The sequence below is a fragment of the Lipotes vexillifer genome, unplaced genomic scaffold, assembly GCF_000442215.2.
Source record: "Lipotes vexillifer unplaced genomic scaffold, Lipotes_vexillifer_v1.1 scaffold1549, whole genome shotgun sequence".
Classification (NCBI taxonomy): Eukaryota; Metazoa; Chordata; class Mammalia; order Artiodactyla; family Lipotidae; genus Lipotes; species Lipotes vexillifer.
The window spans coordinates 1,245,520-1,269,806 of record NW_006771034.1 but is presented as its reverse complement, the minus strand read 5'-3'; the positions used below and the strand labels follow the sequence as shown (position 1 = coordinate 1,269,806).

The 24,287-nt window shown below is 44.2% G+C and overlaps 1 protein-coding gene across 1 annotated transcript in view; it reads left to right on the top strand.

The window, feature by feature from the left end:
• Positions 1-24,287, top strand: part of CLIC6 (CLIC family member 6) — a 52,649-nt gene that overhangs the window by 3,230 nt on the left and 25,132 nt on the right. The window contains exon 2 of the mRNA XM_007446492.1: positions 7,462-8,154. Within this exon, the coding sequence (XP_007446554.1) occupies positions 7,462-8,154 (693 nt within the window). The remainder of the gene's footprint in view (positions 1-7,461; positions 8,155-24,287) is intronic.

Genomic DNA, 24,287 nt, shown 5'->3' with positions numbered 1-24,287 from the left:
ACGTAAATTTCTAATCTATGCAATTATGCCTTATTTTCAAGATGGGTTATTATAATATATAAGAAATAGTTACGTATAATTTGTTTACGTTAGGCTACTCTACCTGAAATATTTACATTTGGGGTTTTGCCTCAATAATATTGTGCTAATTAGTAAGTAAATGTAATAAAATAAAGCCAAATATCTTTATTGTTTTTTCCCCAACATGCATAGTCATCAGTCTGCTTTTAAGATTTTGTTCCTTGTTGCCAGGCATACAGGGCTCTTTATTTTCTTTCTTTCCTCCGTCCCTCCCTCCCTCTCTCTGTCTTCCTTCCTTCCTTCCTTTTTTCTTTCTTTCAATCAATAAGTCATTGTCTTGGCTCATTTGAGACGAAGAAGTAAACCTTATCGATAACTGAAGCTTGACTTCCCTCTTTGCTTTTAATGTAAGCATTTGTTTCTAATGTATTCTGGATTAAGACACCAGAAAATAGGTTAGATTGAATTCAGAATAAAGATGTGGGCTCTGAATGAGAGTTCTGTTGCTCATCCTTGAGGAAAACACTCACACTTTAAGAGGCCAACTCAGTTATATTGTTTTTGGCTCTGGGAGACCTTCTTTGCTCAATTCCTGATTCCGAGCTTTGTTCTGCTCTGATTAGCGACTTCCAAATACGTGAGATGTTAGGTCATAGATTACAGAGCTTGAGTGCTGAAGGAACCCCAAGATCATTTCATCTAAGATGATGCCCATCAAATGAAAGGGATTTCCCAAGGTCACTGAACTCGTAACTCACCCATTAAACGTACGCATCCCCAGAGAGAATGTGCCAACAGGGCTGAGGCTCTCACCCAGGCAGACCCTCCTTTTCAGCCTTTATCTCCTTCAAGTCCAATCAGATTAAACCCAACCAAATTAAAAAGGAAAATCCAGACGTTAGTAGTATTTTGGAGTGTAAAAATCATGAGATAGATGATTTTTTTAAACTGTTAAATAAACAAATTTCAAACATTTGACTCCAAGTTTTTAAGAAATGTATTTCAATATATGAGCAACAAAAATATTTTTACAAAGCATGGCCTTGGCATATTTGGGCTTAGAGGGTGTAGTTAAGGATCTTCAGAGTAATCAAATGTATAATCAAAGTTATTGATGAAACATGGCGTGGTACACCAGCATGAACCAGCGTGAATATGAAAAACTCTATAGTTTAGTAAGCTTTTTCCACTCTGCAGAATTACACAGGGAAGGAACCTTGTTTTGTTTACGTTTAATTTTACAACACTACCTAAGGCTGTGTCACAAGAAATGTCCTCAGAAAATGTTTGTGTGGTGGTGGATGAATGGATAAATAATGGGTGGGTGGATAGAAGGATGATGGATGGATAGATTTGGTGATGGATAGGAGGATGGATGGGTAGAATTTCTCAGTTCTGTGAGTAAAATGGAGATAGCTTTTCTAGATGACAGTTTTCATGACTACATCACATAGAGATGATAACCTAATTTTGAGATGTGGTACATGCTTTCTTTGTGGACCTGTAGTTACAGGTAGAAGGAAAAAAACAAAGGATTGTAAACTCTAACAATGGCCAGCTTGTGCTTCTCCTGGCTGCTTAGAACTTACCTAGTTCCTGGCAGGTGACAGGTATTTTCTGGGTATTTAGGAACAAGACATACTCCAGTGCATCCTTTCTCTTTAGCTTCATCTATCATTTTCTTTCTTTCTTTCTTTTTTTTGCTGTACGCGGGCCTCTCACCGTCGTGGCCTCTTCTGTTGCAGAGCACAGGCTCCGGACGCGCAGGTCCAGCGGCCACGGCTCACGGGCCCAGCCGCTCCGCGGCACGTGGGATCTTCCCGGACCGGGGCACGAAGCCGTGTCCCCTGCATCGGCAGGCGGGCTCTCAACCACTGCGCCACCAGGGAAGCCCCAGTTTCATTTTTTAAAAATTGAAATATAGCTGATTTGCAATGTTGTGTCAGTTTCTGGTGTACAGCAGAGTTGATTCAGTTATATACATATATATATACGTATATGTATACATATATATTCTTTTTCATATTCTTTTCCATTATGGTTTGTTACAGAATATTGAATATAGTTCCCTGTGCTATACAGTAGGACACTGTTGTTCATCTATATCTATTTTATATACAGTAGCTTGTATCTGCTAATCCCAAACTCCTAATTTATCCCTCCCCCCCTTTCCCCCTTGGTAACCATAAGTTTGTTTTCTATGTCTGTGAGTCTGTTTCTGTTTTGTAATTAATAAGTTCATTTGTACCATATTTTAGATTCCACATATAAGTGATATCATATGATATTTGTCTTTCTCTTTCTGACTTACTTCACTTAGCATGATAATCTCTAGGTCCATCCATGTTGCTGCAAATGGCATTATTTCCTTCTTTTTTATGGCTGAGTATCTTCTTTGTTCTGATAAATTTTTTCCGTTTCTGGTAAGGAATAGAAGTTTAGAAAATTGAATTTCCTAAATTCAGTCAATGTATCAATGGATGCCCAGGGCCATGAAAGCTGGCTTCCTGTCAAGTGCCAAGGGATTAATATTTTAGAAAAATGTCCTGTGTTCTGGAAGAGTGAGGTGGATCCCAATACCTGGGCAGTACAAAACAATAGGACCAGTCATTACCTGAAGGCAAATTAATAATATTAGTTGACTATTGTGCAGAAATTTCATGGCTTACAAAACACTTTACATACTATCCCTTTCAATGCTCAGAAGAATCCAGTGTAGTAAGTGTATCACCAATGGCCAGTAAGCAGCAGAATTATGATTTGAAGCTAGATTTCTAGACGCAAATCTTATAACCTCTCCATCATTTCAAAAAGCTTCTCATCAGGACTCAGTAAAATGTAGGAGATGCTTTAAGGGGTGGAAGCCCACCCCAACACAGCATAGCCCCCCTGGTGTTCCTGGTGGAGTCAACATATTGGATTACGGCATTTTCTATGGCAGATCTTGTAATTAGGGGGCTGGTGGGAGGCTGGATTTCCTCTAACACAATGATTGACATTATGGGCTGGTTAATTCTTTGTTGTGGCGACTGTCCTGCGTGTTGGAGGAGGTTTAGTAGCAGCCCTCACTTCTACCCACTAGACGCCAGTAGCACCCTCCCATCATGACAACCAGAAAATGTGTCCCAGACGTTATCAAATATCCCATGATATAATTGCCCCTAGCCGAAACCCAGTGTTCAATATTAAGCTCTGTTCCGTCAGGTCAGCATCCATCACCATAGATTACAGGGTTCAGGAGCACTGGAGAGAAGAGATCACAAACTCAGGGTTTAAAAGACTTAAAAGAAACCCAAGTTTCTAAAACTTGTAGGGAGCAAATACAGGAGATTGGACGTTTTTAGAAAAACACCAACATGCTAAGAAAAAACTTTACAGATAGAGGTGATAGGTTTAAAATTGACTTTCAGTCTTAATTTCTGGTATTGTATCCATCTCCACCAGGATTGTTACTGATGCTGCTGGCGTCAGAAGGAAAGGAAACAGAATAAGAAGCTCAAACTACAGTCTCCAGGACCCAGAAACCAGCTTGGCAGGAGGGTTCCATACCCTTCCTCCCCTGCCCTTCTCCCTGGGCTGAATGTGTTCTATCAACAGTCCTTCCAGATTATGGGCTACCTTTCCAGAAAGGCTTTCAGCAGGTGGTTTGTCATAAAAATTTGGGGACTCCTCCCTCTGCCCCTCCTTCTCCTTCACCCCTCCCTCCTCCTCTTTTTCTTGCTTTTTAAAATCTCTTCTACCATCCAAAAAGCATTTGTTCAAAGTTTAGTTTGTTTTGAGAACAGTGCAAATTCACATGAAAAGAAAACAGAAGAAACGCTCACTAGCTAGATGAGTTCGTGGTGGAGTGACCATATAATTCACTGTCCAAACTAGGACACTTTTGAGAGCGGCAGGGGATGCTCTTATGATCATGCTGCCGAGACAGAAGGCATAACCTGGACCATCCCATGCTAAGTGGGACAAAGTGTCACCCTAGTTCTCCATGGCTCTTCCAGCCCTGTAATACACGGTTCTGTCAATATGTGACCGCTCTGTCTTCTGGGACAAGTACAACAGTGAGGCTGTAATGTTAACAAGAAGCGGCGCTGTGCTGAGTGTGACACATACATTCTCTGATTTAAAACTCACAATTACAATGATCCTATTATAACACTCACTGTTCTAGATGAAAAACTTACTCAAGATCACACAGTTAGTACATAAAGTGGGATTTAAGTCAGGCAGTGTGACCAGAGAACCTACTCATTCCACACGACATTATTTGTGTTGGTTTGTGTGGTGTTCTTATCGGCTTGCAAGATGCTCTATCCATGCTCAATCCCTGCCTCCTAGTTGAGGACTATTCTGTGCCGATATCCTTCTCTTAACTGAACTATATCTTTACAGATAACAGCAAAGCCAGGTTTGGGGCCATTCTTAGGTGGGGAGGAAGAGCTTGAAAATCAATGCAAGGGGGACTTCTGTTTGGCCATAAGTGCCGCCAGTGATCTGAATGTTCTAGACACATCATCATCCCAAGGGCTCTTCTGAAAGGAGCAGAGATCTGCCAGAGAAAGAGGGGATCTCTGTGGAAATGAGTCTGTTTGTTCTGGGAAAACAGCAAAAACAACAAACCTTTAAAACATTTATTTATAAGCCTTTGAGAGATTTTCTTTGTAATCCTTGAGTTACCCTGCTTCATGCTTCCTCGTAAAATATGGTAGGGAAACTCTAAAATTACCAAAAATTCGACTTAATTATCAGCAGTTTTGACTCTCATCCCTGAATTTGTCACCTCTGTTTAACCCTCCTTGGTATTTAAATAGCTAATCTGGTGCTGGCTGCCGAGTCAACACTGTGCAAATCTCCAAGTGACTTCACAGTGACCTTCACAACTCGATTTATTTGGTATTTCCTTTGTGTTCCTTTATAGCAACTGACTGGCCTTTGCTAATTATTAAAAGTATTTGCTGAAGTATTCACCACCATCAGTAGATAAGAATTTCTGGGAACAGCCTGCCTTGTGACATTAGCTTGTCCCCCAAAGTATAAAACCAACTGAGAATAGTCTTTTTGAAAACTGGTTCAGGTTGATATATACATATATGAAAGCACGCATGCATTCATTCATTCAGCATATATTTATTGAGTGCCTACTATGTGCCTGGTCCTGTTCTAGGCAGTAACACACAAAAACTCTTGGCTTCACAGAACTGCCATCCTAGTGGGGTGGGATGAGGGAGACAGATAATGAGTACATAGAATATATTACATGTCAGATGGAGATACCTGCTATGGAGAAAAATAAGGCAGAAAACGGTGACTGAGAATAGAAGCTGTGTTTTAAAATAGAGTGCCATCCATGTTCACTGCAGCTTTACTCACATGCGTCCCCTACATTGGAAGGCGGACTCTTAACCACTGGACCACCAGGGAAGCCCCCCTCTTTTTTAGGGCTGAATAATATTCCACTGTAAGTACTGGGTTGGCCAAAAAGATCGTTTGGGTTTTTCGTAAGATGTTATGGAAAACCCGAACGAACCTTTTGGCCAACCCAATACCTACCATGTTTGTTTCATCCACTCCTCCATGGAAGAATATTCAGGTTGTTTCCATGTCTTGAGACATCCTGGTGATTGGCCAAATGTGTGACTCACACACTGTGACTGGCCCTATCACAGATGCTCCCTGATTTTTTAGTGATAATAGAACCCTCTGTGGACATGATAGACAAATGAGTCTCAGGGCAGTATTAAAGCTTTTAAGAGCCTGACAAGTTCAATCAGTCTTGATTTGGGAATGCTGCTCGCTCACATTTAGACTGTGCCATCCTGGGCAACCAGCCCCTTACTGTCACCCACATGATCCAGCCTGACACATAAACTGACTACATAATTTTCATCATAACTTCCCCTCCTCCTCCCTCGCCCCCCTCCCCTCCCCCTCCCCTTTTTCTCCCCCTTCTTCATCTAAGAGGAAAGGTCTGTGATCCTGGGAGATTTCTAATCCAGTGATTTCCATAGCTCCCTTTCTTCAGATCTTCCATTTTCATCTCCCCACCTTCAGCTCCCCAAGCCCTTAACACACAACTTTAAGGCGAAAGCCTTGAACATGGGTTTAGAAAATCTAGGAGAATCAGAAAGATAAACAGGTTCTTGGCATCTTCAGGGACCAGAGAGATGCAGAATATAACCCCAGAGGGCAGAACCCCCAGTACTTGTCATGGAGAGAGTACAGGACCCATCTCTGGTCCAAGAAGATCAGCTGGCTCCGCTTGCTCCTATATCGGGGCCTCTGGAACTTCTCAGCAGGGCTCCGGAGAAATTGGAAGGAGGCGGTGTGGCCTCCCCTTCTTTCTTTCAGGATCTACCCTTCTGCTCTAGGACACTGAGGCACTACAGGGGCATCTGCAGTTCCGCAGCTGCTGAGCTTAACGCCTGACCCCTGGGAAGGTGGGAATTAGGTGTTTGGGTGTCGTGAGTGTTTGGGGGTGATTTTAATGGCTCTGGAACTTGAAGCTGTTCCAGAAAACACCGAAGCGGTCAGTAGAATCAGGATCTTTTCACTGAAATCCACAAGGGTCACAAGAAAGACTGTCATTGGCCAGGCTCTCAGGCCATTCAAATAGGCAGAGAAGAGGGGATACAAACTCCGCCCAAGCCCCAGGGGGGATGGAGTTGGCACCGGGGACTTCTGGTCAACCCCTGGACAGAGGGCCAGGCATTTCAAAGGGTGCAGCAGCTAAGCGCCCTCCCCAGCAGCGCACTGCACGTCCGCGAGCGCGTTTCCAGGGAACCAAGGTCGGAATTAGGGTCCAGGTGGGAATCAGGCGCGCAACCAGCGAGAAGCACGAGCGGTGGAGGAATAGCCCAGAGAGCTTAAGCCCGGGAGAAGGGGCGCAGCGTTTTGGAGCGGGAGGATTTCGCCTTGCGCGCCCAGCGTACCGCCCAGGCGCCTCCAGAGTCCCGGGCAGGGGGTCCTCTCGCAGCTGGCGCAGCGGCCCCTGGCACCGCGCCCTTTGCCCAGCACCGCCTGGCTCCTCAGCAGCGTCCAGGAAGGGTCTCTGGTCAAAGACAGGGATCTGCGGCCATGACCGAGGTCGCGGAGCCGGAGCGGGGCTCCCCGGGTCCCCAGAGCCAGCCCGAGGGCTCGGCGCTTCAGGCGGAGAGACGGGGCGAGCCGGGGGCTTCCGGCCCTGAGGCGCAGAGGCAGGAGGCGAGAGAGGGCGCCGCGGAGGCGCCGAGGGGCGGGGGCCCGGGCGCAGCTGCGACGGCCGAGGTGACGCAAGGAGAAGGGCCGGGACCGGTCGGAGGGCGCGCTAGCGAGCTGGCGCCGGATGCAGGCGGTGGCCCGGGGGCCGAGACGCGGGGCGCGAGCGGAGAGCAGGGCGAGGCCGAGGCGCAGGAGGGCTCCCGGGAGGGAGAGGAGCGGGCGAGCGGCGCGGAGCTGGCGGAGGAGGCGAGCCCGGGGTGCGACGCGCAGGGCGAGGCCCCGGGGGAGGCCCAGGTGGAGCCTGGGGATCCCGCGGCCCCCGGGGCGAAGGGAGAGGAGGAGAGCGGGCCGGAGGAGCCGGGAGGCAGCGCGCCGGGGCCGGCGGGGGCCCGCGTGGACGCCGAGGGGCCGGCGGGAGGGGCTCACAGGGCCCAGGGTGAGCCCCGGGACGGAGGGGACAGCAGCCCCCTGACCCAGGCCGAGGCGATTGAGGCCGCAGCGTCGGAGAGCTCGGAGTGCAGCCCTGGGGAGCTTGCGGGGGAGCCTCTGGGTGCAGCGGCGTGGGCCGCAGGAGAGACAGGGGGCCGGGAGGGAGAGGAGTCGCAGGAAGCGGCCCCCGGGGGCGCGAGGGCAGATGCTGGCGAGGACGAGGACCAGGGTGGGCCCCTGGGGCAGAGAGAGGAGGCAGAGGAGGAGAGGCGAGAGCGGGGTCCAGAGGGGCCAGGCGAGGACGAGCCCCTCGACGGCAGCGCGGATGCGGAGGCGGCCCAGCCGACGGAGGCCCGGGAGCCCGAGGCCGAGCTGAGCAACCACCTGGCGGATGGGGGCAGCACCGAGCGCGGCGACGAGACCGCGCCGGTGAACGGCGGCCAGGAGGACGGCGAGGTGTCCGAGGAGGGGGCCCCGGGACAGGAGCACGACATCACCCTCTTCGTGAAGGTAAATCTGGCTTCTTGCAACTCCCAGGACGCCCCCTCCCATCCTTAGTCTTGGTCTGTTGAGATCTGATCCCAGAGGGACGCGCAGGGATTCAAGCTCTTGGCGCCCTGATGGTCAGCGAGCACTTCTATCCGCGGGGTGGGGGTGGCGGGGTGCGGGTGGAGGGAGAGGCGGGACAGCTTGGGTTTCAGGGACAAGAGGTAAAGGAGAGTTACGAAGAAGAACTGAGGGTTTGGAAGCAAAAAGATTGGGGTGAGAGTGGTGGGAGATGGGGATGCGGGTCCAGCGTCCCCCTGTCCTTTGTACTGAAAATCCTAACTGGCCCTTCTAGTCAGGAGGTTATTAAAGAATTCACTTAAGAAAACAAAAACAAAACCCCACCAAACCCTGCTGATGTTCAGAGCAATTTCTGCCAAAGGAAACGTTAATACCTAAAGTGAATAAATGCAAACAGGGAGGTTGCCACGTGAGAGGTATCTCCGGACTCAAACCTCAGAGACCCAGAGCGGGCCCAAATTTTCAGCTCCATAAAGGTCTTTCATTTCTGTAGAATTGATAAGGTATGTTTGGGAGGAAAGTGGAAGTTTATTTAAATACTGTAATATTTATTGAACATTTAACATTTACTTTGGAAGAATGCAAGATGCTGACGACTTGAACATCGTCTGCCTTTATGTCCTATTTTCAGCCTTACTTCAAAGATTCAAAGAGGACAAGGATTCTGTAGAGACACAAGTGAGGAAGTTTTAGGTTTAAATAGACATTCCTACAAGACATCACAAATGAGGAGCTAGGTTCCGGGGGCAGCTCACAGGAGGATCTTTGTTGAAAAAGCCCTTCCCAAAGACCTTTGGCCAGATGGGGAAAACAGCAGATAATAAGGTGAAGAATGTGCATTGTACGTTGAATCATAATCCTTCCAAAATACTTTCAGGCTTATAGAGGCCGGGTATGACCTAAACCTCCGTGGGAGAAATATAAGCAAATTTTAATAAGCCAAAAAAAAAAAAAAAAAACAAAAAACAACAGTTCCCAAAGTGATTAAGATCAGAATTTCAGGAATTCTTTGGGTGGCAAGAGAGTTTGGGAAGAACAGGCTTGCGTTTCTTCACTGTGCTGTTCTGAGCAAATTTTAAGATGCTGAGACATTTTAAAATTATGTATTGGGACATAACCTGAGGGTACAATCCCTAGGAGGGTCACTGGGAGCCAGAAGACTTCCGGGAAGTTAGGGGAGGGGGAAATCCGAGCACAGTGCTGCTGTGTGTGCCCCAAATCTGCTCCTTGGTTTAAGAAGTTTCCCCTTGTTCTGGTCGCCTGACTACATAATTCCAGCCTCTTGTTACAGCTTTAGAGACACAGCTTCCTAATAGTCTTTCTGCTTCCATCCTCGGCTCCCTCGAATCTAGTCCCTTTGTCATAGCCAGTGAGCTAAGAAAGAAAAGATCTGATCACTTTGTTTCCTAGTATAATCTTCAGTTGTTTATTACAGACCTTCAGATAAATCCACACTCCTTAGCCAGGTCACAAGGCTATCCGTGATGTGATTCCTGTCTCCCTGAGTATCCCTCCCACCCAGCTTTGCTACCCATGGTACCGCTATGCCAGCCTTGTTAAACTACTTACTGGGCCTAGAGGGAACCACGTTCTTTTCTGCCTGGAAATTTTGCATATGCTGTCCCTGAATCGAGTTTCCTTCCCTTCACCCCTCTCGGTCTCCCCTGCCTGGCTATCTGCTATGTGTCCAAGATTCAGCATGGCCATCATCTCCTCTGGGGAGACTTTTCCAACCCCAATTTGGGTTGGGTATCCCTCTGTCGAAGCTCCACTCACATGGCACTACCCTCTGCGTGCTGTCTCCAACGTGGAGCACAGGTCTGGAACGTGAAGGTGTGTGTGAACGGGTGGCTGCCTGTGTGAGATAGTAGACTGTAGTGATCAACAGCACAGAGTTTAGCGCCAGTGGGTCTGGGACCAAATCCTGGCTCTGCTCCTTTCTTGCTGTGTGACCTTGGGCAAGTTACTTGATCTTTCTGTGCCTTTGTTGCTTATGGATAAAACAAGAACAATCATAGTTCCTACTCCATGAGTTTGTGGGGCATTCAAAATTAGGATTGCATAAAACACTCAGAACAATACCTGACTTGAAATAAGCCTGCTATAAATGTGACTTCTTATTGTTACATCTGCTCAGCTCTGATACACTTTCATTGATTTTGCACAGGAATAATTCCTTTCCCGTTCCATCCCTGCCATTTTATTTATGTATTTACTTCTGGCAAATATCTCTAGCTTCCTAATTACCTCCATTTTCTGGGGAAAAGAATATTATGAAAGGTAAAAACAAGTTGTTTTCTCAGACTCTCCTCAGTAGTTTGTGAAGGCAGAGGCAAGGGGGCATGTCGTGGACTGCTTAACCAGAATGTTTGACTCTGATGATTGGCTTGGTGCTCAGTTGTTGTTTTCCTTTCTTTAAGGAAACAAATGGATCTCCAAACAGTGAAATTGGTTTTCAAGCAACTACTGCTTGATACAGCTTCTGAGGGTCACCTAGGATGTGCCCCGTAGGATTGTTAAGGCATGTCTCACTTTCTTCTTCTTTTTTTTTTTTTGGCCATGCCACACTGCATGCGGGATCTTAGCTCCCTAACCAGGGATCGAACCCGTGCCCCCTGCATTGGAAGCATGGGGTCTTAACCACTGGACTGCCAGGGAAGTCCTTACTTTCTTCTTATCCTTCTAATCATTCTCTTGAAAAACAAAAGATCCCAAAACACAAATCAAGCAAAAACCCTTTAGACTATTTTAGCTCTTGAGTTTGTAATACTCGATCTAAAATCCTTAAATTAGTTCAGAATAGGATTTCTTTGCCAGATTTAACTTTCTCTAGGTTCCTTCTTTGGGTTCCACTTTATCTGGATGCTGTATTCCATAATGGACGTCTGACCTCCTGGGTTTTGTAAACATGTCAGGCAAGTGTGCCTTGGTGGGTTTTTGATTCCATGATTGATGTGTAAAATTCACAGAACTGTTCTTTAAGGAGAGAACTACAGTGTTTCTCTAAACATTCTCCTAGCCTTCATATGACAGCCCACTAAACACAATTTTAAAAATTGACTAGCCCTCATTCTATTTGGGAACTTTTAACTTTTACATTTCTTCCTGTTTAAAAAAATAAATGTACTGGTTACAAATAAATGTATTGGTTACCAGAAAGTAATGACATACGACCCAATAAAATGTAATAATAAAATCTGCTTCTAATTTCAGCTACCTGGTGGTTTATGTTCCCCATCTTTGTGAGAATTGTCATTTTATTAATTTGTCATTTTGTTTTATTCTATACGTATGCAAGAATGTATTCTTGGATGTAAAAGAGTCAGGAATGTATAGAACAGGCCACAGGAAAGCCTCCTTGAATTATTGTATGGTAAATGAATTGCTGACTATGCTAATTTTTAGTTCTGCTTTCTCAAAGAAGTGTTCATTATTTACCATCAAATTATACGGCAACGCTGCAATGTATTTAGTAAGAAAGATTCTTTTCTTCTTTGTTCGTGAAAAGGAAGGATGACAACATAATAACACACCAACATAGTAACAACAAACGACAAACAAAATACTAACACCATAGCGTAAGGTTAGGACTTCAGCAGCTGTGGCAGTTTAGTCATCAAGGAAGTCTCACTTACAGGTTCGGATCGTCTAATACTTTGAGGCAGTGTCTAGGGATGGGATAGTCTGAGATATGGATTTTCTGGCAAATTCACATGACTTAAAAGATCTTAATGTGACCAGTGAATAATCCTGGGCCAGAGTCTAAGAGTTGCTTAAACTACATTTCGGAGATCATTCATATAACCAATAATACACAGCTAACACTGAGCTTGAAAACTTGCATTTGTCATCACATTTGGGTTCTCCAGGGAGGTGAAACTGAGGACGGAACAAAGTAGAACTTGAGAAAGACATGGCCTTTGAGTATAACCAACAAGGACCTACTGTATAGCACAGGGAACTCTGCTCAATGTTATGTGGCAGCCTGGATGGGAAGGGAGTCTGGGGGAGAATGGATACATGTATATGTATGGCTGAGTTGCTTTGCTGTGCACCTGAAACTATCAGAGCGTTGTTAATCGACTATACTCTAATATAAAATAAAAAATTTAAAAAAAAGACAAGCCTTTGAATGAGCATTGTCACCTGGAGATACCTCCCCTCCCCAAATAAATAAGTAAATAAATCAAGCCTCCCAAGCATTGTCATATCACATGGGGGGATGGGAGTGGGACGGGGGTCTGTTGGGACCAACATCTGATGCACTCCTGGTGGGTCAGAAGGCTGCAGCTGTCTGTGCATCTTTAGCCAGGTGTGAGCAGGCTGAGACCTGCTCTGTGGGGTTTGGTCTCTGAAGAGCTTGAAAGAGAGATGTTATTTTCACACCTAAGTATGAATTGTGTGTTTAGAAGGGAAATGAGCAAAAATGCACTTCTGGGACTTTAATTTTTCCCGCCAAATGACAGTTTTTTGTCATTTGTTTTCTGAGTGTCAACGCCACTTACTTACAAATTACATCTATGAAATCATACAAGGTTAGTTGGGATGGAAACCAAGGTGGAACATCATGCTTTGCTAACTTCTTATGCACACGTGTGCACACAGTGCATGCACATGAGTGAGATCCACAGGGTGTCCTTACTGCCTGGCATGGTGGTGGGCTCGTGGGAGGTCCTCAATCAGTGATTTTTGGTAATGGTAGGTAAATAACCAGATGGATGGATGATTGGTTCAAGGTGACTTGGCTAGTGAGAAGCTGGACTCAAGCCCTGCTCCCCACTGCCCCAGTCTAGTGTCCCTTGTGGAAGAGCCAGAGACACTCTTCTCCATGAAGATGTCATAGTCTGGCACAGGGTCTGGTACATAATGGGCACGCTGGTAATGCTGGTAGGAAGAGAAGATGGGATCAAGGATGAGTAGGAAGCTATGCGAGTATATATAGGACGACCTGCACATACGGTGGTGGTCACTAAAGAGTTATTGATTCAGTTGTATTTGGGGAGACACAGAGAGTGGGACCCTTTGATAATCCCTAGCACAAATTCTTCAAGATTTTCTAAAATAGGCTGGCTTTGCTCTAGCCATTCTCTGAGCTCCTTTGATACTCAGCAAAGAAAAGTTTTCTCTGAGAGTTGGGGAGGTGGATGCTTAAATCTCCTAAGCTTCTCCTGTTCCATCATTGATTTTCTCTGCTCTTTTTCTGACAGAGTGATGATTTGTAAACTGGGCTCTGTATGTGGGCAAAGTTGAGGGAGATATCTTCCAAAATATTTCAACTTTTATTTTAATATTTTCTTCTACTTTATTTCAAAAGTTGAGTAAATTAAATTTTTTAAAAATTGAAATAAAATAGAGGTTAAAGACATTTATGCACAGTTTGGTCATTCATGTAATCCATGAGATTCTTTTGTAAAATGTACTTTTTTTTAAAGAAAAAAACAATATATTAGGATAAGAAAAACTTATAAAACAATACAATGCGATGAAAAATATATCTCTTCCACGCCTGAGGCCCAGCCTCTCAGTTTTCTCGCTAGAGATATTCTGTGCATATTCAAACATATATGTAACTATCCTCACTGTTTTAGTTACTTACTGCTGTGTAACAAATTACTCTGAGACTTAGCATCTTAAAACAACAAACGTTTATTATTCACAGTTTCTCTGCACCAGGTATTTGGGAGCAGCTTAGTTGGGTAGTTCTGGCTCCTGAAGTTGTAGCCAAGATGTTTGCAGGGCTGTGGTCTCATCTGAAGGATTGATTGTGGTTGGATCCACTTCCACAGTGGTTGACTCACATGGTTGTGGGCAAGAGGTTCAATTGCTCATCACTTGGACCCTCCCCATAGGGCTGCTTTAGTGTCCTCAAACATGACATCTGGCTTTCCCCAGAGCAGGGGAATCCAAGAGAGAAGAATGCCTTTTATGACCTTGTCTCAGAAGTCACACAGTCATTTCTGTCTTATTCTCTTAACTAAGTCCAGCCTTCAGGGAGACTGGAATTGCATTCCACCTTTTAAAGAGAAAAGCAAAGAATTTGTGGACATATTTTTTAAAAAAACACACCTACTTTTTTTTTTTTTTCATTAAAGTAGTACACTGGAAATACATTCGGTTATATCTTACATTCTTTACTTAACATCACATCTTAGAAATCATTCCCTATCAGTGCCTGTTGCTCTCTCATATTCTTGTTAAATTTTTTGCATTTTTCTAGTAATGGGTGTATTCTACAATCAGTTTCCCACTGATGGATGTTTAGGTAGTACCTCTTTTTGATACATTAAGCAATGCTATAGTGAAAAATCCCTCCACAGAGGTACAATCATATATGGAACCTAAATTCTTAGCAATTGTATTGCTAGGAGGAAGGATATGCATATTTAAGATTTTGACAACTTTTATCAAATTTCCTCTTCAAAGAGGTTATACCAAATAATGCTCCCCTGATACCATACGAGTGCTGTGTTTGCTTCTCCACTCAGTGTATTCCCCAACTTTTTTGAATCGGAGAGGTGAAAAATGATGTCCATTGTCATTTAATTCACATCTCTTTTAGTATATGTGAGACTGAGTTTAATTTTATGTATTTAAAAACCATTAGTATCTATTTTTCTGTGATCTGGCCACTTATGTCCTTTGCCCATTTTCAAATTGCCTTTTGGTCTTGTTCTTCCCGATTTTTATATTAAGGAAATTAGACCTCTGTCATATGTTGCATATGTTTTTATGGGACCGTTTTGACTATTTGTACTGGCGTAATTTATCCTTTTAGTCTTAGTAATTTCCTGTAATTGATACTTGGGAAAACAAAGCATAGGCTGTGATAGCACTCTTAGAAACTTCAACTTCATTTCCTAGAATCTTTAAATGCTCTCTTTTACTTTTTAATCCTATAACTTCTTAAATCCTGAGGGATTATGTATTTTAAATCTTGCCTCCCTACCTTTGTTTTTAATCAGCAGGTTACATTTTATCAAGCACACACCCTTTCAGGATCAAACTCTTTCTTACATTGTATGAATTCCTGTTCAAAACGAAGCTTAAAATGTATAAATAGCAGCGTCATTTCATACCCCACCCTGCTCCATCTGAAAATGTGAGGTATATCACTTTGATCTTGGCTTGCCATCTTCCGAAATGGATTCGTGATCAGTAATCATCTGCGAGGAAGCGATATCAGTATTGTTTCCAAGGTTGTGTCTCCTAGCCAGATGTTCTTTTTTGGATTCCCTGCGTTGAAAGAATTGACCAAAATGTATACAGATTGATCACAAATCCTATCTGTAGAGGACCGGTGAATTGTGGAAGCCTACCCATAGCTTATGTTTGATGAGAGGGAGGATGGAAATATACAAATATCAAAGATTGTTTGGAGAAACACAGACCATGTTGATATATATTTATTCAGTCTGTGAGGGAATGCCTGATTTAATATATGCATGCAAGATCATCAGATTAAAAGAATTCTCCATTTTTACTAGTTTTATAGACCCTACCCCAACTTACTCTTTCTCTTTGCTTCTTTACTTGGTCATCCATCTGAAAGTTGAGTCTTGATACGGGGTGAAGAAAAGCCGTTTCTCAGTCTTTCAAACTACCAAGTGGTATTTTGGACCCAAGTAGGCTATTGAAAGTGAATGTTTATTGAGTACCCACCACGTAACAGACACTCTGCATGGGGCTGGGGGTACCACGGTGACAAACAGTGATGAGCACAGCTCCTGCTTTTCTGGAGCCTCAGCCTTAGGGAGTGACCCGGAAGGAGATAATTACGATGCTGTGTGAGGGAGGAGAATGTGGCGTGGGGGAGGGGTTGGTGGGACAGATGGGCGGAGCAGGATGGCAGCCTGGGTGCTGACGGGCAGAAAGGAGAGATTTGGCCTCTAGATCTCTGACCGCAAGGGCTCTGCCCTTCTGCTGTACTCCCCTCTATCTGGAAGGTTGTGCTGTGCACAGTGCATGGATCAATGAATGATGGCAGGGAACAAACGTGGCTACTATATCAGGTGGACTGAATTGCGTGGTCAGCTGTGGTTTTTATTTTTGATTTACAATGTTGTGTTAGTTTCTGGTGTACAGCAAAGTGATTCCATTACACACACACACACACACACACACACACACACACACACACATTTTTGCATTCTTTTCCAGTGTGGTTTAGTACAGGATATTGAATATAGCTCCCTGTGCTATATAGTAGATCCTTGGTCCTTGTTGTTTATCTATTTTATATGTAGTAGCTTGTATCGGTTAATCCCAAACACCTAATTTATCCGTCCTCCCTGCTTTCCCCTTTGTTAACCATAAGTTCGTTTTCTATGCCTGTGAGGGGGTGGTCAGCTTTTAATGGTACATTTTGCAGAATGTAAATTTTATGATTTCGTAGCTTCTTTCCATCTAAGCCAGCAATGCCTCAACTGTCAGATTGCATTTACAGACATTGGCTTTTGTCTGAGCACGGTAACTGACCAACTATTAAAGTACTAGGCCTGTTAAAAATCATTTTTACCTTTCTAATTCCATGGCAGGAGACTATGGTAAGGAATACAGTTGACGACCAAAATGGGGGAGTGATGCAGGTCACTCAGCGGTGTTCAGCTGGTGAATGGGCTGGTCCCAGGGGTTCAAGCCAGCTTCACACACTTGTCTGGTGTCTTGGCAGGTTGGCTGGAAGGCTGTGCAGCTGGGATGGTCAACTGGAGCGCCTATAGGCAGCCCCTCTAGTATGCTGGCCTCAGGGAGGGTCAGTGGACAAGTCAGAAGCTACATGGCCTCTCCCACCATATTCTACTGGTTACCAGGTGGTCACAGAGGTCAGGCCACATTCAGAGGGACGAGAATCAGGCCCCACTTCCCAATGGCAGGAGCGTCAAAGGATCTGTAGCCTTCTTTAACCCATCATATTATCTGCCTTCAGGGCGTGCCAAAATGCTCACATCATTTACTTATAGATCCAGGTCTTTGCTAACTTGAACTGGTTTAGGAAAATTTTAGCAGTGCGTAAAGCACTGGAGTTATTATTATTTTGTATGTTCAGTGATGAGCAGAGCAATGTAGCTGTAGTACTTACCACAACAAATCTCAATTCCATAACTATAATGCACAAGCAAAGAGGGTCTCGAGCCCCGATCTGGGCCACTCCATATGCCCTTTTTACAGTCATTTCTTTGTCATATCTAAGAGACAGCCACTTATTCTTATTGATATAAAGGAGAAACAGTATGTGCTGGTTAAGTAGCTACTAGTCTCAGTGCCCCCTTTTTGTTTCGAGTGTGCAAGTTTAGAGCTGTTCTGGAGAAGCGAGAGATTGGGTTCCCTTTTAAACCTGTGGGATTCTGCCTTCCGGCCAGTGAGACTCTTTGCTGGTGAGGGTGGCCAGTAGGAAGACCCTCATTATGCACTCCTGTCCATCCCCCTGTGGTGCCGCTGGCCCACCTCCAGCCACAGTGGGCTGTGGGGATGAGGAATCAGGGTAGGGAGGCACCTGTTCTCTTCCGTGGCTGGGGGCGCAAGAGGGGTTCTGATGGGGCCCTTAGGACAGTGGCCACAAGCATGACCAAGACATGCAGCACATCTCAGCTGTCATGTGCTATGAAGGTCACCCAGCGTAAAGGTGTTATTGGAGATCCGGAGACATAAGGCTTTCTTCCTAAATGAGGATGATTAACACTTTTTTTTTGGTGCCTTTGGTGTCAGGGCATTGGACACGGTGAGTTCAAAGAATCTTGGAAAGATTTAATCTCTCTCCAACTTTGTTCCTTTTGCTTGAACTCCATCCAGGCTGGATGCCTTTAACTCTCTTCCCATAAATGGTCAGATGAGATGAAGCTTGGGTTGCACTCCATGGCTTTTTTGGTGTCATTTAACTCTCTGAACAGAGAATTCCGTGCTTAAGAAAACTCAGAGGTGTTGACACATCAGATATGGAGGGAGACTTTTTTTGTTAGTGCCATTTTAACCAATATATTATGATTATTCGCATCGTGAACAGCAGCAATAAAGTAAGATTACTCTGTTACTCTCCAGCTAGTGAGATGTCCTCTAGTAAGTACTGCAGATACAGTGCTCTGCTCATCACTGGGTAATACAAAACAACAGCATTGCTTTTAGGCACTGCTAAAAAATTTTTAAACCAGTTCAAGTTAGTCAAGACCTGGATCTATAAGTAAATGATGTGAGCATTTCGGCACGCCCTGAAGGCAGATAATATGATGGGTTAAAGAAGGCTACAGATCCTTTGACGCTCCTGCCATTGGGAAGTGGGGCCTGATTCTCGTCCCTCTGAATGTGGCCTGACCTCTGTGACCACCTGGTAACCAGTAGAATATGGTGGGAGTGATGCTGTGTGGTTTTCCTTACAAAAGGCCGTGCAGCTTCTGCCTTGTTCAGTGAGTCCCTGAGGCCAGCATACTGGAGGGGCTGCCTGTAGGCGCTCCAGTTGACCATCCCAGCCGCACAGCCTTCCAGCCAACCTGCCAAGACACCAGACAAGTGTGTGAAGCTGTCTTGAACCCCTGGCACCAGCCCATTCACCAGCTGAACACCGCTGAGTGACCTTGTCAACGTCACATGGAATAGAAGGATCATTTAGGCAAGCCTTACCCTACCCAAATTCCTAACTCACAAAAATCACGTTGTATAAATAAAGCACACAACTTAGGCTGCTAAATGTGGAGTGATTTGTTACTGGGCAAAAGGTAACTGGGACATGTGACTTATGACACTTCTAAGCTGGTGAAATCTGAGTGGGCGGAAAGATGGCCAAGGTGAGAGGTGCAGAGCGGGGTAAAGCAGTTCCAAGCGGGGTGGGGGGCAGTGCAGGTAAAAGGAGGGCTCCACGTGGCCAGTTCTTCTGTTTGGTGCATGCGTTTTCCCCTTTGGAGTCACTCTAAGAAATGGAATACGCTCAGTCATTCAAGAACATAAGCCACCAGGGTATAGAGAAACAGGCTGCATTATTAAGCTGGCCTTCCAGAACAAGGTGTTCCTTTGTTGTAATAATTCCTTGTGAGAATTTTACAAGGAAATAAGCTTTTCGTCTCTGTGTAAAAGCTTCAGTTGGTATCAGGCCACATTATTAAATAAGGATTAAAAATAGGCCCAGAGTTTTTAAAGCATAATTCATATGGGAGGATAAATAGCAAGTTTCATTTTGTTCGTCCGTGTACTTCTTATGAGTTGATTCCACCCACTGTGACAATGAACACCGACATAACTAGGCCTTTGGCCAGAATTTAAAGCTAAGAGCAATTGGGTTCAGTGATTAAGTTTGTGGGTCAAGGGTGGTCACCCACCTAATCCACCTAATAAGACATTGTTACGACAGTCGAAAAGAATAAATACTATACGTTCTTGGGAATGAATTTAGGTTTCATAGTCTTTTTGAAAAGCTCAGATCTGTTTCAAAGTTTTAAGATCTAAAATATATTCCTTAGGATCTAGGTGTAATGAGGCATGAAATCGTCCCTAAGTTCTAAGGTTATGGAGGAGTGAGAAGCATGTGTCAAGACAGAGCATAATCCCCTTTGTGGCCTGGACCGAGGACTCTAATAAACACATTTTACTGATAAAGTGCAGCAAAGCTTTCCCCTCCTTGGGTGTGCAAAGTCAGTCTAGAAAATGATATCAACTGTGCAGTCATTTATTTCTTTAAGAAGAAAAACACTCAATACTCGCTGCACTTATGATACATTTCTCCTTTATAGGCTTACAAGAAGTGTGATGCGTAATGTTTGTGTCATGGGATGAGCTACTATGATAACAATAAACAATACCAACAAAGGTATAAAAATGAGGGCCACGATTCTTATCTGCAAGGAGCCTTGTTTCTGGTGCTGGGTTTTATTGGTTGTTGCTGTCCTCGCTGGCTCCACCAGAGGGCAGAAGAGGAACCAGAAGGGGCGCAAGTCCAGGGAGCCAACTGGGCAGTTTCCTCTGCAGTTAGCGTTCCCTCTGCCTTGCAGAAAAGTTAAAGAAACCGAGAAGACCTTCAGATGGTTTGTGCTACACAGTAGTCATGGTGATGGTACAGCTGGAACCGCTGGCCTTTTACCTGCAAGCAGCCTCTTACAGCCCTTCCTGTTGACCGTGGCAGAATAATGGGTGGTGATATGGGAGCCCAGCTGCGTGGTCCAGCTTTCTGTTCACCTGCCCGCGGACCCTCGTCCCTCCTAACTGCAGAGTGTTCTGCTCTCTGACACCACCCCACATGGCTCCTTCCGGCCCTAACCAAGAGGTGGGGATAAGACCAGTGGGGACTTTGCTGGCACAGACTATAGAGGAAGAAGGGAGATGATGATGCCGAGCTGAGAAAAGCCTGGGCAGAAGGTGCCGGAAGAGAGGTTATCGGACCTCAGTAAGTGGTGTGTCTCATGAATGTGGGTGTCCTTCAGTCTCTAAGGGAGACTCGCAAGTAGGAATTCCAGAATTTGAGCTAGGATATCAAATTCCGATGACTGCCATGTCAGAATCTCCCCAAAGAAAGAAGCTTTCCTGCATTCCTTGCCCCTAACAGAAATTGTGAAATTAGTTAAGAATTTAGTACTTTAAGGGGCTCTATCATTTTTCTATTGGTTTCTCCTCATGTCATCTCTGTCACCCACTTAAAGGGTTTATATACCCTTTAGAACACTTTGTCTTTCATTGGACACTCCTCCCCCAATCTTGCAGTTGATTGGGCATTTCTACAAAAGTTGTTTCTTTAGTTCTTGGCAAAGAAAATAATCTTCTCTTGTACCATTGTTTCCGTGGGAAAATCAGTGAATATGTCAGTTCAACTCCATCGTCTTTCCCAGGGCCACTTATTATGCACGTCTTTCCACCAAAAGGTAGCAGCGGGTGATATCTCAGTAACAGAATTATGTTTTAATCTGAAGTCCAGGTTTTCAGAACTATACCTTATTCTGGCAAATTAGGCGAATTGGCTTTTCGAGGTTTGTAGAGTATGACTTATTAAGTTCTTACTTCCTGCACCAATAACGTCAGAATAAAAATGGAAAGAGTTAAAAATCCCCTGAAATAATTAAACCGATTCACAGAGAATAGTAATGTGAAGTGAGTTTACGGCTTTAAACTGTATCCACTGTAGGTGGGATTTCGGAATGTTCTCAACACAACGGGTTCCCCAAACTGGGTCAGGAATAGAGTAAAGCACGGGAATTCTGGAAGCTGACTCTTCTCTGGGGGGTGGGGTCTCTCCTTCTGCCACACTGTCGCCGTCCTGTCCACCTTGAGGATGTGTTGACACATCAGACACTATTTCTGTTCACAGTGCGGTGGAGTGCTAACCGTCAATGTGTTTTGAGGGGGTCATTGCTTGATTGATTGACTCACGGATTCATCGATTCAGCAGACATTCTCAAGCATTCTTAAACATCCCAAATTCCATAAAAGGAAATCTTTTCTTTTAATATTTTTGCACAATTTTGTCTTTCAGAACGAGGTTTTGTGCACCCAGTGTTTTGTGCCATTTTTACCCTCGTGCCAAACGAGATAGTGCCAAACCAAGCCCCCTCAGCTTCCTCTTCTGGTGGTGTTGGAAGGTCTCTATGACCAGGGTCTTGCAGATCATTATCAGTTAGTGTGGATTTGAATACAGATGGGGTGCAGGGAACCACAGCAGGTTTGGTTTACATGGTGCCCGTGGATGGACTAGACAAGCATGGCATGTAGCCCATTTAGGATACCTAAGACCTAATAAGTCCTTTCCCTGGCCCTGTAGATCTCCTTGACTCTCTCATTTTCATATCTGTGTGGATGCCTTTATTCTGGCGACAGATAAACGAGAACCCTCACAAAATCTTCACATTCTATTTTCTTCCTGAAATACAGGGCACATGTCTTTTCCTATTTAGTTAATGACCTACAGGCACCCTAGTGTACAGTATTTTCAAGTTATTCTACATAAAAAGTAATATTTTGTTGTTTCATCTCTGAATCCCAGTTTTCCAAGCCTTACAAAACTGAAATAAGACACTCCCGTAAGAAACCGGCCTTGCCCAGATTGGATTTAGGATAATAAATGAACATCTTGAGAAATCCCCAGCCTCTTCTCCTGTGGTGTTGGTGTGTCCTCCACAAAGCAGATGAAGGGATCCATTGCCCTGGAAGTGGATTGCTGGGGCCACAGTAGGATTTGCAGTAAATTAGGGACACCAGTTCCTAACCACTTAGCATAAATATCTCTTTTGAAAACAGGAGCCCTTGAACGGTCTGCTCATTGGCTGGTTTGTGAACCACCACGAAGCTGGCCCCAGGGTCACTGTTTATTTTGACCTAATAGGTCAGGGTTAGGGAATCTTGAAACAGGATAGCACTCCCTCCTTTTTCTCCCTCAGCGGTGAGGGTGAGGAGAGAGTTCACCAAAAAAAGCTTGTGGCACAGAAAAGACTTCTGTATAATAAAGCCAGGGCATTAGCCTTGGCCTTGGTCAGCCAGTTAGGTGTTTCTCCTAATTTGGAACTTGGCTGGTCCCTTTTGGTCTGAGGCCGCAGACCTTCCCTGTTGTGTGGGTCAAACCAGGCCAGAGAATATAGTCATATAACTAACAGTGGGAAAGGGGGGAAGGTAAAGCTTCCAGATAATTCTGTAACGTCTGAAGTCTTCTAAAATCTCTCCGTTCAAATTGCTAACATCAAGGTTAACATCAAGGTTAACATCAAGGTTAGCACCTTGTAGTACCATTACAAGGTGGTACTACAAGGTGGTACTGTGTGCCTCTGCTCACTGACAAAGAACTTTCAAGTTCAGCAAGTTAATTATCCATGACCTAGGAACCCCTGACCTTGTAAGAATTCTCAGATTACAAGGAAATACAAAATGAAATCTAATTGTTAAAATGGGAGTAGTTACCCTGTCGACCACAGTTCCAGGACAATTTTGTGATTTCCTAAACTCCATATGTTTTTTCTTTTTTTTAGGGGGGGTGGTTCTGACTCTGATTTTCCTGCTTTTGAAGCATAAAGCCAACTTTTCCTATTTTATACACAACGTGATTTTATGTACTCCTGGTTGATTCTTTTGTCTCTTTTCACTGATACAAGATGACAGGCTGGTTTGAACCTAAACTTGTGAAACCTGAGGTTTCTGGTTAGTAATGCGGGATTACCTTCAACACTCAGTGGCCAGGAGAAAAGGGAGCAGCGGGGAAAATTAGCAAGTTGATCTAGCTTAGGTTTCTTAAACGTGAAGATGTAGGTCTGAACTGAATAAAGTTGCATTTAAATTAAAAAGTGCCTTCCCGCTATACCATTGATCTGGCATCTCACACTGCGCGTTACATAATCGCCCCTCTCCTTTACAAGAAGTTTTGTCTGTGCTGGGAGCTGTTCACTTGTTTGCTTTTCTTGTTGAACTTGCAAAAACCATTTAGGGATAATTCCATTACTTCATTAAACAAGACACTGGCAGGAGAAACTGATTGCCCGATCGACTCGACATTTCTGTTTGTTCTTTAAAATGAAGCAAAAATTTTCAGTGACTATGTCATCCATGAGATCTACTATGAACTTTAATTTAGAAAACCAAATCTATTTAGTACCTAAGGTTGCTACTTTTCAGTATACCTGATTTAATTAATTAATTAATTCGTTTTTATTGAGGTTTAATTGACATACACCATTATATTAGTTTCACGTGTACATAACGATTTGATATTTGTATTTATTGCAAAATGATCACCACAGTAAGTGTAGTTAACGTTCATCATCACACAGAGTTACAAAACTTTTTCTTTCTTGTGAAGAGAACTTTTAAGGTCTACTTTCTTACCAACTTTCAAGTCTGCAATATGGTATTATTAACTGTAGTCGCCGTGCTGTACATTACATCCTCATGAATTATTTATTTTATAATTGGAAACTTATACCTTTCGGCCCCCTTAACCCAGTTCACCCCCATCCCCACCTCTGGCAGCCATCAATCCATTCTCTGTATCTATAAGCTGATTTGCTTGTTTTGCTTTTTTTTTTTTTTTTTAAGATTCCACCTATAAATGAGATCATATGGTATTTGTCTTTCTCTGTCTGACTTATTTCACTTAACATAATGCCCTCAAAATCCATACACCTTGT